The 15,073-nt window shown below is 29.8% G+C and overlaps 1 protein-coding gene across 1 annotated transcript; it reads left to right on the top strand.

The window, feature by feature from the left end:
- The first annotated feature begins 11,786 nt into the window (after positions 1-11,786).
- Positions 11,787-13,657, top strand: LOC135948838 (uncharacterized). The gene is made up of 6 exons (XM_065498293.1): positions 11,787-12,009; positions 12,065-12,424; positions 12,492-12,633; positions 12,711-12,886; positions 12,952-13,117; positions 13,187-13,657. Exons 1-6 carry the CDS (start codon positions 11,905-11,907, stop codon positions 13,624-13,626), a joined length of 1,389 nt encoding a protein of 462 aa, XP_065354365.1. The 5' UTR covers positions 11,787-11,904; the 3' UTR covers positions 13,627-13,657.
- Positions 13,658-15,073: the final 1,416 nt, after the last annotated feature.

Raw genomic sequence — 15,073 nt, 5'->3', positions numbered from 1 at the left:
TGTTGCGGATTGCTTCTTGTTTTATTAGATTAAGTTGTCTTCTTGCTAGTTTTGTATTTCCCTTTGTAGGTTTGCGAACTCCATAATTTTGACCTTTCTTCAAGAAATTTCGCACTACACTTTCCGATTTTCCGATTTTACGTCCAATTTCTCAATTGGAACATCCTTGGTCGTGGAAAAATTTAATTTGAATCTTTTCTTGATCGGACAAAAAAGTTCCCTTGTACATCTTTAAAAGTGATGAAATTTATTGATTCAAATAGAAAAAATTGCAGTAAATTGAGATGTTACTATTAGAAATGTATCTTTGGTTGAAAAAAAAAACTAAAATTGATAATATTTTATTTTTGGTAACTTTTTTAAAAACAAATGTCACGTCTGCGTTTATACGAATCTTCCACTTAAAAAGTACCGTTAAGTTGTCTCTCATTAAAAAAGTTAAATTTTGCTTTTGGATGAGAACAACAAAGATATAACAAGAATACAGAAAAAAATTAAGTGCGTTTATAGGAATATGCACAAGTGTAGTTATATAAATTATTTATGAATCATTTTGTTAAGAACAATAGGTAATGAGTGAAGGAGATGAGAAGAAACACCAAGTCAGAGAGTTCTTGACCGATCTTGTTGAAAAATTGTGTCTGAATTACTGTCCAATATCCTTGGTGCAAATTTCATTCCGATCGGAATGCATCGATTTCAAAAGTTTGTTCACTTGACATTAAATTCCCCATAAGTATTTTAGACTGTGTAACAAACTCAATTTAAAATCTAATATACCCCAAAACCTACCATAACAACATTGTGTCATTATACCACTGGCAATAGCAAGTAAATGACGATAAAATAATGTTGGTGTTTTTAAAGTTTTAAATAATTCATGAATGCAATTTACATGTATTTCAATATTACACCAACAAAAAAAATAAAAAATTAAAACAAGGGGATTTGCAGGGGTACAATATAAAATAAAGCTTTGCTTTAATAAAACAATTGTAGTTTTGTGCAAAAAAAAAAATAAACTCTAAATTTATTTTGGTTTTCCGCGCTTGTAAAACAAACAAAAAACATGCAAATATTAATGACATCCGTATCTGGTTGTTTTATATAAAAATTTGTCTGAAACCTTATTGGGAAGGTACAATATGAAAATTAGGGTAACACATATAAGCAGATATAAAATTCTACACTGTTTTGGGAGTGTGCCTTTTAAGGTAAGAAATTTAGTAACGACCCTATTACTTTACATATTTGTATACCTTACCTGTACGATATAAAATACTAAACAGAAAACTACCATTCACTAACTTAATGATATGCAGACAGCTCCAAAGCGTTATTTCTAGTATTTGCCAAAAAATATATATTAAAGAGACAAAAAAAAAATCCACCGCAGCACTATCAAGTGTTTTACGAGTAAAACTTTTCCCAAAGGTGGGGTGACAATATATAAAAAAAAACAAGTTAGCAGAACATATGCGGCTGTGCCGAATCTTAAATACCCTCCAACTAAATATAAAGATAATTACAGAAACTACATTGGTGTTAAGAGTAGAATATCCATATTCAGTGTTTCTTATTTATGGAATCATACATACTAGCATAACCCGGTGCACTTCGCTAACCCTACCCCTACCCTAGTAAAATTAAAAAAATATGAATGATTTCTTATACAACCTAACTGTGTACGTACAATGGTACGAAAATAACACATGAAAAATATAACTAACTAATTTGGTATGGGAGATACCACTCCACTGTTCTGATCCCACCCATTTTTAAATCTTTTGTGTAAAAAAATAACTCATATCAAGCTTTACTTTAACTTTCCTTCCTACTACGCCGATCACGCTTAGCTAAACTTCGTACAGGGATCAGGAATAAATTCGTTTTTAGCTAACCTCCGTAGAATGGTAATAAATTGATTGATACAAAGTTTAAATATTTTTAGAATTATAGTTCTCGAGACATTCAAAATGAATTACTTACATTGTGCCACTACCACTACTGCAATCCCGACCATTTTCAGACAATCTCTGTAAAATGGTAAGATAGCTATGCGGACAAAGTTTGAATAACCTTGCAATTAGTACTTTGTATGGAAGGTGATTCACCTCCTTTTCCGACCGCTCCCATTTTGGTTCCCCAGATGTTCAAAATCAATATTTACTCTGTATGGGAGGTGCTACGCCCTCTACTCTAATTCCGTCTATATTCAGCTAAACTCCGCATAGTAATAAGAAATTAATTCGTAAAAAGTTTAAACACTTTTACAATTATAGTTCTACAGATATTCGAAATTAATTATTTTATTTGTATAGGGCCACGTCCACTATTCCAATCCCGAACAATTTCAGCGAAACTATGCAAAATTATAAATGATCCATTTAGACTAAGTTTGAAGAATCTTGCAATTATAGTTCACAAAATATTTAGAAATAAATATTTAGAAATAACTATTTTTTATTAAACTTCATGCCGTGATATGAAATTGATTCGCATGAAGTTTGAAAACCGTCACAATTATAGTTCTGCACATTTATAAAATAACTATTTACTTATGTACAATTACAAAAAAAACACCTTCAAGATATAGTTTTTTAAGTGACTTTGAATTACTAAAGTCTTCTTCTTTGTTTTCTATAAAAACTCTCACTTAAAACAGAGCGAAATCAATACAGCTTAATTGTTTCTCTTATTTATTTACAACAACAAATTGGACAAATACGCATTGCTTTGTTTACATTTTAGCTTAAGGTTCATATGTACACGTTTTTGCATATGTGTTAGTAACATCTTTAAACACTTATATATAGGAGTTATAACTCCTAAAAAACTGAACCGATTTCAATAAAATATATATTCTGTGAATAAATCCCTTTAAAATGGTATATTTCTTGCCCAAATTGAATGTATAATGTTATCGTAAAAGGGGTCTAAAGAAATCGATTTGCCTACTAATATTATGAAATCTTTTGAAATCGATGTCTTCCGATCGGGATGAAATTTGCACCAATGCTAGTTCTATTGGATATTAAATCAGACACAATTTTTCAACAAGATCGGACCCGAACTCTCTGAGTGTTTTTTCTTATCCATGTAACTTATTACCCATTGTTCTTAGCAAAATGTGTACCAAATAGTTTAGATAGCTCTTCTTCAATCTTTCGAAAAAAATATTATAAACAAAAAATATTTTTTTTCCGAAATTAAAAACTTTTGCAAAATCAAAAACTTTGTTGACGTATTTTTTTTGAAAATGGACCCTTTAATTTTTTTTTAGCTCAAACACAATCTGAGATATTTTTTTCGCTCAAAAGAAAGCTTGGTTCTATTCCTTATGGTCGCTTAGTGGGATGCAAGTGTTTGTTTTGTAACTCAAGATATACAATTTTTGATTTTTTTTGGCAAAATCAAAAACTTTTTTGACTTTTTTTTTTAAAATGGGCCCCTTATTAGTTGTTTTCCTTTAAGTTCTATTTGGTCGCTTAGTGCGATACGAGTTGTATATATATCAAAATAAATGTTTTGTACCTCAATACATAGAATTTGTGTGTTAACACATTTATTTTGATAGATATCCCACTCGCATCCCACTAAGCGACCAAATAGGACTTCAAGGTAAATATCTAAGCTTTATTTTAAGAAAAAAGGGCTCATTTAAAAAAAAAAAATCAAAAAAATTTTTGATTTCGGAAAAAAAATATTAAAATTTTTTATTTTTTTTTAAATATTTTTTTCGAAAGATTGACATGAAATGCTCCTTATTTAAAAGCCTGTTTCTGAAAATTGAACTATTGAATGAAAGATTTCAATCGAATTCTATTCTTATTTGGTTTCCCTAATTTCATATTTATGTGAACTAATCAGTTGTCATTCGCTTAGAATATTTCGTCTACTAGCTCCTTCGCTAATATATTTTGAACGTGACAGTGTTTTCCACAGACGGACAGACAGACGGACATAGCTCAATCGACTTAGAATTGCATAATGATCAATAATATATCTACTTTGTTGGTTCTCAGATGAATATATCTCAATGTTACACACCGACTGACAAAATTATATACACCCTTATTTACCACTTTTGATGGTGGAGGGTATAAAAAAATCCTCGATTGCAGGATGACAAAAATTTAAACAAATTTGTAAAATTTAGCAGATAAATGTGGACAAATCGTGGCATTAACGTTGTGGTATAAAATAGAAAAAGTTCCAAATGAATTGAAATGTAGTTGAAAATGTAGTCTAACGATGAAATATGTAAAATATGTTGCAATAAAACTACTTCAAACAAAAAGTTGTTGCTAAAAAATTAGGACACAAATGGGAAAAGTTTTCAATTGTAATGAATGCAGTTTTTATTTGGGTATTAACACATATTAATAATATAAATATTTAAGGAGGCATAGAAACTGATGTGTGAATTTAGTGGAAATATAAGGTAAATGTTTAATGCTATTAGGGAAGTTTTTTACAAAAGCAAAATATGAAATATTCAAACAATTTTTAGTATTTCATTAATTTTTAGTGGGAAGAAAGTTTTTTTTTCCCAACAAAATATGTACAATATATTATTTTCATATTTGCCCTTGTTGATAAATATAAAGATTCTGAAAAAAATATGAAAAAAATAAAAATAGAAACTATTACAAAAATTACAATTAGCTGAAAATCATACTTCTTAAATGTTAAGAGTCATCAGTTAAGTTGTCTTCAATGCTATGAGATATATTTTGAGAAAATTAAAAAATATTTTTTGCAGGTTGTCTTTCATGTTGTACCATATATTGGACGGAATTCATTATGTTTTAATAACAAATATTTTTTTTAAAATATCAGCTACAATTGTAATAAAATTCCGAATAAAATAAAATTAGTTTGCGTACATTTATCTTGTCCCTATAAAAATTGACGCGCATAATAAGTTGGTACATGGAAAAATGGACATATTTTTAACTATTCGCCATAGGGGCACATCTGCCAACAACGAATAACTTAAGAACCTCTGCCAACAACGAATAACTTCTCAATATACAAGGAATCCCTGTGATGTAGAGCGAAATCTTGATAAAATATAGAAAAAATCAGTCACAATTTGTTTAAATTTTTTTTGTTAAGTTATGTGAAATAAACAATAAATATCTACTTTATTATACTCTGTTTTGTGAAATAAAGTCTAAAACAGTAAAATAAGTTTATATGTTTTATTATTTTGTTTTATTTTACAAATGACAAATCTGTCCCATCCCTTGGGCGTATTTACCCCATGGATGGGATGGTTTCGCCGTTTTTGGTCCAAATATTGAAAAATTTTACCTTTGACCTTCTCGATTTAAGGTTTAACGTTTTCCAATTTTAGTAAAACCTTCAGAGTATATTTAGCATTATCTGGACTATAATATTCTGAATAGGTTTTATTTAAGATACATAACAGTAAGGAAATAGTGATCATTCGCCTAAAAATGGCCAAATAATTGGTTTTTCTCGAAAATTTTAAAATCTAAATCGCATTTACGGAAAAACTATAAGAGACATTTTCATAATTTTTTCACATTTTTATTCCCTATTATATTCCCAATGAGATGATAAAATATTTCAAATTTTGTTTAACAAAATTTTTAAAAGTATGAAAATAGAGTTTTGAAACTGCCGTTAAAAAAATATTTTTTTTTTGGTCATACCTGCGAATAGCTTAACGGTATCCTACGAAGACAAAAGCTCACATACAAGTAAATATGGATATATTTTAAGTAAAAACAAGCTTTTATTTTAATATTTCTCAAAATATGTTAATTTTGTTCCTACATTTCTTGTTCTAGTGGCCTGATACACGTTAATGGCCTGGCGAATTTTTAATAACTTAAAAATTTTTGACCAATTTCTGTTTTTTTGTCTCATTAGATCGACAATTACGTACACATTTCTAGTCTTTTAAATTAAATTGCAAATGTAACTTTTTAATGGCAAAACTTTTACAAAAACTTAAAAAATGCATTTTTTCCCCTTGTAAATGCATCTCAAAACTTCAGAGGGATTGCTTAACACCAACCGATTTACCTAAAATTTTTTCAGGATGATTTTTTTACTAATGTTCACCAAACTGGGGGCTGAGAATGGCCAAAATCCAACTTTCGTTAAATAAGGGCCACCCTAATCGGGCAAGGTTTGTGGAGCTTCTGAAGAGTAAATATAAGTTCTATATATAGCAGGCATTAAGCCGTTTTTTAAAATTTGAGACCTGAGGTGAACAAATTTTAAGTGCCACACATTGGCCGCCATTACCCCTAGGAAGCTCAACTAATGTGAAGCAACTCAAAAACATCTCAGCTCCAACTATGTTAAATTTCGTAACAATATCTCCAATAAATTCCGAGATACCGAATTATTTCCAAAAAAAAAAACATTTCTAAACTACTGTGAATAGTAAGAGGATTTTATTTTTTTGGGTTTCCTTAATTAATCTTATTTCAAAACGAGTCACCAGCGCCTTTAACGTGCGAATTTCTTTAGAAATGAGCTATTGGATACGAGAGAAAATACTTAAAATTGGGTTCGAGTCTTAAAAATAACAAAAAAGTGTAAAAATCGAAAAAAAACGTTTTATCAAAAAAACTCGTCTAAAAACCCAACATTTTTTTTTTCCAAAAAATTATAACGCCATCGTTTTAAGCGCACAATTTTGCCTCGGCTGAGATATATTTAAAAAATTTTAAATCGCCGAATTATTATTTAACATATCTACTAAAAAAACCCTTAAAAATTAACGCACATAAATAATTCTACAAAAATACATCCAAAATTTCAAGAAAAACTTTTTTTTGGAAAAAAAATCGGATGATTTAATTATACCCTTCACCCCCATAGTGGGGAGGGTATTATGCGTTTGTGCAGATGTTTGTAACGTCCAAAAATATTAGTCTAACACCCACCTTAAAGTATACCGACCGACTTAGAATCACTTTCTGAGTCGCTTAAACGATGTCCGACCGTCCGTCTGGTTGGCTGGCAGTCTGTCCATGTAAACCATGTGAGCAGAGTACAGGTCGCAATTTTGAAGATATTTCGATCAAATTTGGTACATATAGTTTTTTCGGCCCAAGTACCAAGCCCGTTGAAAATGGCTGAAATCGGTCCATTATTTCACCTAGCCCCCATACAAATGTCCTTCCGAAATTGAACTTTATCGGTCATAAGTGTTTAATTTATAAATGTATCTCCAAAAATTGAACTCCAAATAAGATATATATATACAAAATTCATGTCACCAAATTTTGTTACGATCGGTCCATAATTAGTCATAGCTCCCATATAGACCCGCTTCCGAAAATCACTTTAACGTGCATAGATCGCTTATAAATGTTGGTATACTCACAAAATTTAACATAGTAAACTTTCATAGAGACATAAATCACACGACCTAATTTCATGGTGATCGGTCATAGCCCCCATATAAGGCCCACTTCCGAAAATCACTCAAAAATATATATTATTGAAATTTTAAAAGAAAAATGTTTTTGCTCTTTTACTTAGTGTAGGGTATTATATGGTCGGGCTTGACGTACCATACTTTCTTACTTGTTTTTGTAAAGTTGTACTCTAAAAATTATGGCGATATCAGTTTTTCCAAAAAAATGCCTCTGAAGTCTGCACCGACTTCAGAGGCATTTTTTTACAGTTTTCCTCGAATTTAAAGGACTTTCATTATTTCCTTGAGGGTCAACAATTTATAGTTTATAACCTTTAACATTTTCCTCTTCACAGCGGAACGATAAAGTTTCACCTAGAAAACTAAGGCAGCTGTTCTTATTCAAGTTTTCAACTCCGCTGCTCCGCTAGAAATTATCGAAATCAATACATAGTCTCTGCATAATCCATCTAATAAGGTAGTGTTCTGTCATCAGATACACCAGAACAATGATATGCCATCGAATTGAATGAAATAGCACTTCAGTTATTCAGATATGCTAACAATTACTCTACAACTTACTCATGCCTTTCTATAGGTATATTAAGTTGCACAACCTTAAATAATTTACAAAATGTTTGTACTTCATTGACTTATAATGACTAATTTATTTATTAAAAATTATATAGTTCGCAGAAAGTGTCAAAAATTGTACAACCCTTTTTGAAAAAAAAAACTTTTACTTTTGCGTTCTAATGTTAGTAAAACAATTCAATTGAATTTTGTAAGACTCTATTAACTTAAACAATCATTTTAAATTGCGTTTCAAATTGAAAATGTTACCTTTCATGGCAAAACAAGTGAAAATATATAAAGAATGTAGAAAAGAATTAAATTTTTGTTTTAAAAGTAAAAGTTAAAGAAAGTAATTAGACATAGAAAAACAATGGAGACCATATAATCGCAGTCAGACAAAATTGTTTAGTAGACTTGACTTAAAAACTGAAAATAATTTACCTTTCTGAGGTGTACTCTACAAATAGTTTAAAGTTAATATGGGTTGGGGAGTAAAAGTGTGACATTGGAAGAAAATTAATAGAAATAATTTTATTCTTGAAATATATTAGTCTTTATTAAACAAGTACCAAATTATTCTTTAAAAAAATATTGAAAGCAATTTCATGGTGCAAAAAGTTTAAAACAAAATTGAGGTAGTAGTAGGTTTTTTTTCTTATATCTCAGCCAATTGTGGACCGATTTTCCAGATTTTTAATAGCAACTGAAGCAGGACTAGATCTAATTTATTGATGTATCGGTCATGTTTGTAAGTTATTAGGGGGCTTCGAAAAGTTGATTTCAACAGACAGGCTATATAACGATTCAGAGTATTACAACATTATGGGGAGGCAAATGAAAAATACGGATGACAAATCAATTAATATCCATTAGCATTTCTGCTATGAATAGTGTATAAATTACAAACGGAACGATATACTTTCGTATAAACTTATCACAATTTGAATGATTATTGTTCATTTCTCATTAATTTCTAGACCGATTTACCTAATTTAAAATATAATATGTATTTAAGTACTCTTTAAAGAATATTGGCTTAAATATAAACCTATCCCTATTTCATTCACTAACAGTATTTCTATCTTCCTATAACATATAACGAAATATACTTGTATAAGATTATTTTAAAGTGCACTTAACTTTCGACCATCTCAGATGTTTAACCTTATTTTTATACCTTTTGAAAACTGAAATTTTATAAAAGCCAAATTGTCTTGCCATTAAGGTCACAAATAGACACAATGACAACAACATCAACAATAGTAGCAACAACAATAACTGTAACGACGACAACAGTAATAACAAGTATAAAATTTAAACGATTACAACTTTTCACAATATTTGTCTACTTGAAATGAAATAAAAACAAAATGACAGAGAGACAAATGAAAAAAACAAAAAAAAAAGAATAGAAAAACTCACTCACAAAACAACGACAAGTACAACAGTTAGAAAGCAGCAACAAAAAAAAACATAAAGAATTTTCATTACTGTTCATCATTAGACACCTATTCATAAAATGAGAAATGTCTGAAATGACTGTTATAACAACCAATCCTTTCACTGACACACTGGTAAGATACACACACACACCTACACATAAAATCCAAAAAAAAAATGGAAAAAAGGAAATATAAGCAGCAACAACAACTTACACGCCTACACTGTCAAGCAGACACAAATAAACACAAATACCATTGTAACAGTTGCAGTGTCGCTACACAAATAATAACAAGAAATTACAACGAAAAACTATTACAAGCTGAAACTTGAAGAGTAACAACAGCAACAACAAACATTTTACAGAATAGATGATATACGAGGTTAGGGTGAGAAAATCAAAACCATCTTGGTTTTGAAGTTATTTCCCTCAAATTTAGAACATATAATTTTTTCGGCCCAAGGACCAAGCCAATTGAAACTGGCTGAAATCGGTCCATTATTTCACCTAACCCCCATTCAAATGTCCTTCCGTAATTGGACTTTATCGGTCATAAATGTTTAATTTATATATGTACCTCCACAAATTCCGCTACAAATAAGTTTTATATATACAAAATTCATGCCACCAAATTTTGTTAGGATCGTTCCATAATTAGTCATAGCTCCCATATAGACCCGCTTCCGAAAATCACATTAACGTGCATAAATCTCTTAAAAATGTTGGCATACGCACAAAATTCAACATAAATAACTTTTATATAGACATAAATCACACGACCTAATTTCATGGTGATCGGTCCATAATTGGTCATAGCATTCATATAAGGCCCACTTCCGACAATCACTCACGAATACAAATTATTGAAATTTTAAAAGAAAAATGTCTTTTCTCTTTTACTTAGTGTAGGGTATTATATGGTCGGGCTTGACCGACCATACTTTCTTACTTGTTTTTTATTTAATTACTGGGTGTATGACTTAAAAATGCAGATTTTTTTTAAATTTTTAGCTTTTATTTTGAAACATTTGTACAACGTAAATTTACTCAAAGTATTTGAAAGTTAGCTGTGACCTTTTCCCATCTTTCTGGCAACATATGGATTCCAAGCTAATATAACTGCTCATCTTTTGAGGCCAAGAACGAATCAAGCCAATTTCGTATACTCTGTTCTTAAGTGAAGCGTATCCCAGAGAGAGCGTTCTGCATCGATCAAAAGGAATAGTAGTCGGAAGAGGCAAGGTCTGGACAATAAGGTGGATAAGCCAAAACTTTTTCCACTTCATTCCAAATAGTTTTTAACATGGAATATTACGGTTTGATGGCTGACAGGATATTCTGATTTAAACGAATTAATTATGGCCAGACTTCAGCAGATCATAATATATAGGTCCTATGTTACTCATTCGAGTAATGATCGTTCGATTAATCGAACAATTTCTTATGAAGAATTATTCGAATTATTTAAGAATTACCATTTTCAAATAAAGAATAATTCGAACTATTTTATGTAGAATAATTGAATAAAACGAATAAATGTTCATATATAATTAAATTTATTAAATTGCTTAAAATTTTTGATAATTCCAAATTTAAGTATGTACACAGAGCGAAAACTGCCTAGTAGAATCAAGAAGATGTTCTCTATGAAACGCTTTTGGGGTGAGGAGTATTCCGGCAGAAAGAAACGAAGATTTTTTTAAAGAGATTCCTTATTATTTTCATGGTATAAATCTTTTTAATTTTTTCAATAAGTAAAACACATAAAATTAAGAAGAAAAGCTTGTTATTTACAATGTTTTTACTCAAATTCCGTAATTTTTGGCAACAAAAACACAATCCATAGAGAACAACTTTTTGATTCTATTAGGTTTTCTTATGAATTGCATGAAAAAAGAATTTCTTATTAATTTCATTAGTCTAAATAATAATTTTTTTCCAATAGGTACTTCTTATAGATTTCATTAGGCTACTTAATAAGCTGTTTTTTATTAGGTATTCTTACTGATTTTATTAGGTTTCTATTTGATCATGTGCAAATTATCTTATTGAATTTGTTAATAAGAATATCTTCTTGATTATACTAGCTGGCTTGTTATTTCATGAATGCATACAAATCAACACAAAGTTGAAAGTTGACAAGTGACAAGTAAAGAAGTGGAAAGAGATAATAAAACAATTTTTCTAAAAAATGTAATTAAATTTAAATAAAAAATTGAATTATTGACAGTGGATGTGGTTTAAATAATTAAAAATTATTTTTGTTTATTTATTGAAAAGTGTTACATTTGAATGTAATGTCAACAAAAAAAAAATACATAAAAAAACATAAACAATAATAATTTGAATAATGGGAGATCACAAAAGCTTAACGGAAAATATAGACATTTTTCCAATTTATAAATCCTGGGAACTATGTGATGAAACGTGTGACATTCTTTTAAATTTTGGAATTACATCAACAACCATATTAAAAAAAATGGAAATTGAAGACGTTGAAAATTTATTCAAGAAACTGGACAAACAATATACTGGGGAGTTGATTAAATTTAAAGCAGGCCTAAGGGAATGGAGAAGAAATATTGTTCGTGCAAAATAATGTTCATAAAAAAAATATTTTAATTTAGGCATCTTTTCAGAACCTACCGTTCATATGTGAAAAAGAAACTTTATCGGCAAATAGTCGGATATTGGATTGGTTGGAAAAAATTTCAGAGAAACTCAGTAACTCAGGATATTCTGACTGCCCACTCAGTACACAAACGTCAGGAGACAATTCTATATGTGGTACTAGCCTTACAAACCTCCTTAGAAATACCGTGAAAGGACAGCTAGTACTAACTTTTAATGAAAAAAATAATTATCTTGACTCAAAAAATCAGAAGACTTTAGTGCACTGTATTATTGAGAAATATATTGGCACAAGATCCAAATTAACATACGCAGAAATGCAGCAATGGTCTTATGCTATCTGTGATGTATTTCCTAAAGAAAAACCGGTAAGAAATCTGAAAGAAATTTTATTTAATGTACATATATTTTTATTAACAGTTTTGGCTATTCTAGGAAACATACTTTTTGAAACGGAAAGACGGGAAGAAAAATCCAACAGGAAAATTATTTTCTCGATGGACTAATGTTGAAAAAGGAAAATTCGATGACTATAGTGGCAGTACTGTGGAGGAAACTTTTAAAGATTTTGATAGCGGTATGGATATATAAAATTTCTTAAAGTAATATAGATGTGTATGTAAATCTTTAAACATCTATCTTTCTCCCTCAAAGATAAATATTTCGAGCAAAAGTGCTGGCTGCAGCACAATTGCAGTCCAAGGGATCAGGTACTTTCATTCTGGAGGGAAACAAGGAAAATTAGAATGGATGAGATAAAAAATGCCAGTTCTTTGACGAATATTTTTAAAGAATGGCCACGATACAATGATTTCTTGGGTTATGATCTTGTAAGTATTGAAATTTATTTGTTCTGATTTAACTTAACTTTTAATATCTACTTTGTTTTGAAAAGGTCGATATAGATTTTGATTTTTTGTGCCCAGACAAAGTAAATAAGTTATTCCTAAAGTTGGAAACTTTTTATAAAAAGTTGGTTAAAGTCTTTGACAATGAAATTAAAGACCGTGCATCAAGAGAATTATACCTACAATATCTACGGAATGAAAATATTAATAAAGGTAAAATATTCTTTCAAATATTGACATATGTAAAATTTCGCATTTACTAATTTTTATAATTCTATTCAGATTGTAAGTATTGTATATGTACAATACTGCTTCACGCTTTGTTACAGCCACAACGTCTTAATAAAGAACATAAGCCTTCGATAGCCGATGCTCAAACAGACTTCGTCACTTTAGTACCAACTCTTAATGATATTGAACCAAGAATCCTGCAAATTGTTGAAATGTATGCAGAAAGAAAAGAAAGACTTCAGCCAAGAGTAATGGTTGTTGGACCAGATTTTTCCAAAATCTCTGATTTTTTCGTATTTTGTGATGGCCTAAAGTGGAAGTGTCCTTCTTACATGAAATGTATAGACATTATTATAAAGTTATCCTACGTTTTTAATACTGAATATTCCCCGAAAAGCAAGCAAGTATGGTCATTTTTAGAGCAGTATTTTTTTGATTTGAAGTCTGAGGATTTTTCTTCTGTTGCAAATTTATTAAGCATATTACAGTAATATTACATTCGTTTTTTCAAAAATGACTTTACTTGCTTGCTTTATTTGTACAAAAAGTTATTCAACTTCAAATGATCTTATAAAACATTTAAAATCAATTCATGGGACACCAGCAATATATGAATTTCGATGCGTTCAACAAAACTGCGATCAGATTTTTCTTAATATATATAGATACCAGAACCATTTAAAAAAACATAGTAAACAATTTGTTAACTCATCACTTTCGAGTTGTGAAACTGAAGCAATTTCTGAAAATCAACTACAACTTTTACCAAATGTACCAGCTTTGACGAATTCTGAATCTAATACATTTTCTGACAATCAAATGCAACTTGTACAAAACTTCACTTCTTCCTATCAAGAATCAATAATATCATTTCTATTAAAGCTTCACTCTAACAAAAATTTTTCTCGTAAGGACATAATTGATATTCAAAATTCAGTTACACAGTGTATCACAACACCAGTTTATAATTTGATAACAACATCTCTTAAAATCGATGATGGGAATTCTTCGCTAGTCGAAGCCATCAATGCATTTTCTAAGCCATTCTCTAGTGTAAATAGTGAATACAATTTTTTAAAAAAACTAGAAAATCTTAATCTCTATAAACACCCACAAAAATATATTCTTAGCGAAGAACTTTCTGAAGTCGTTGTAAACAACAATCCCACTTTGACATCAGCAAAAACAGAAATTACGCTTGCAGACATTCCTTTTCAAATAAAAAAATATTTTGAAAGCAAAGGAGTTCTTAAAGCATCGCTTCTAAATATTACACAATATTTAAAAAGTAGTTCTTATTCACATTTTATTAATGGCGATTTCTGGCAAAATTCAAACAAGGGTAAATTCAATGAAACATTTCCATTATTTTTGTATCTTGACGATTTTGAAGTAAATGACCCTTTGGGTTCAAAGTCCGGACAACAAAAAATTTGTGGCATATACTACAGTTTTCCAATCGTACCACACTTTCAAATAAGTAAACTTGCAAATGTATTTGTTGCAGGATTTATAAAAAGTAAAGATTTACGTGATAATGGAATCACTATTTCTCTAACTCCCCTTATAAAAATATTGAAGACATTAGAAGTTGATGGCTTAGAAATCAATGTAGATGGAACTAATTATAGATTGTTTTTTAAGTTGGCACAAATATTAGGTGATAATCTTGGCCTTAATACTGCATTAGGTTATGTCAGTTCGTTTTCAGCAAATTATTTTTGTAGGGTATGCAAGAGGAACAAACATCACACTCGTACTGATTGCTTTCAAGTTCCTTCTTCTTTGCGCAATATAAGTAATTATAATAGCGATGTTTTATTAAATAGTCCAGATATTACTGGTATAAAAAATGTGTCAATTTTCAATTCCTTGCCATGTTTTCATATTACTGATAATATTGCGTGTGATATAATGCACGATATATTTCTTGGAGTT

This window comes from Calliphora vicina, chromosome 1 (assembly GCF_958450345.1).
Source record: "Calliphora vicina chromosome 1, idCalVici1.1, whole genome shotgun sequence".
In the NCBI taxonomy this organism is placed as follows: domain Eukaryota; kingdom Metazoa; phylum Arthropoda; class Insecta; order Diptera; family Calliphoridae; genus Calliphora; species Calliphora vicina.
Note: the sequence above shows the minus strand (reverse complement) of the source record. Positions and strands in the feature narration are given on the sequence as shown.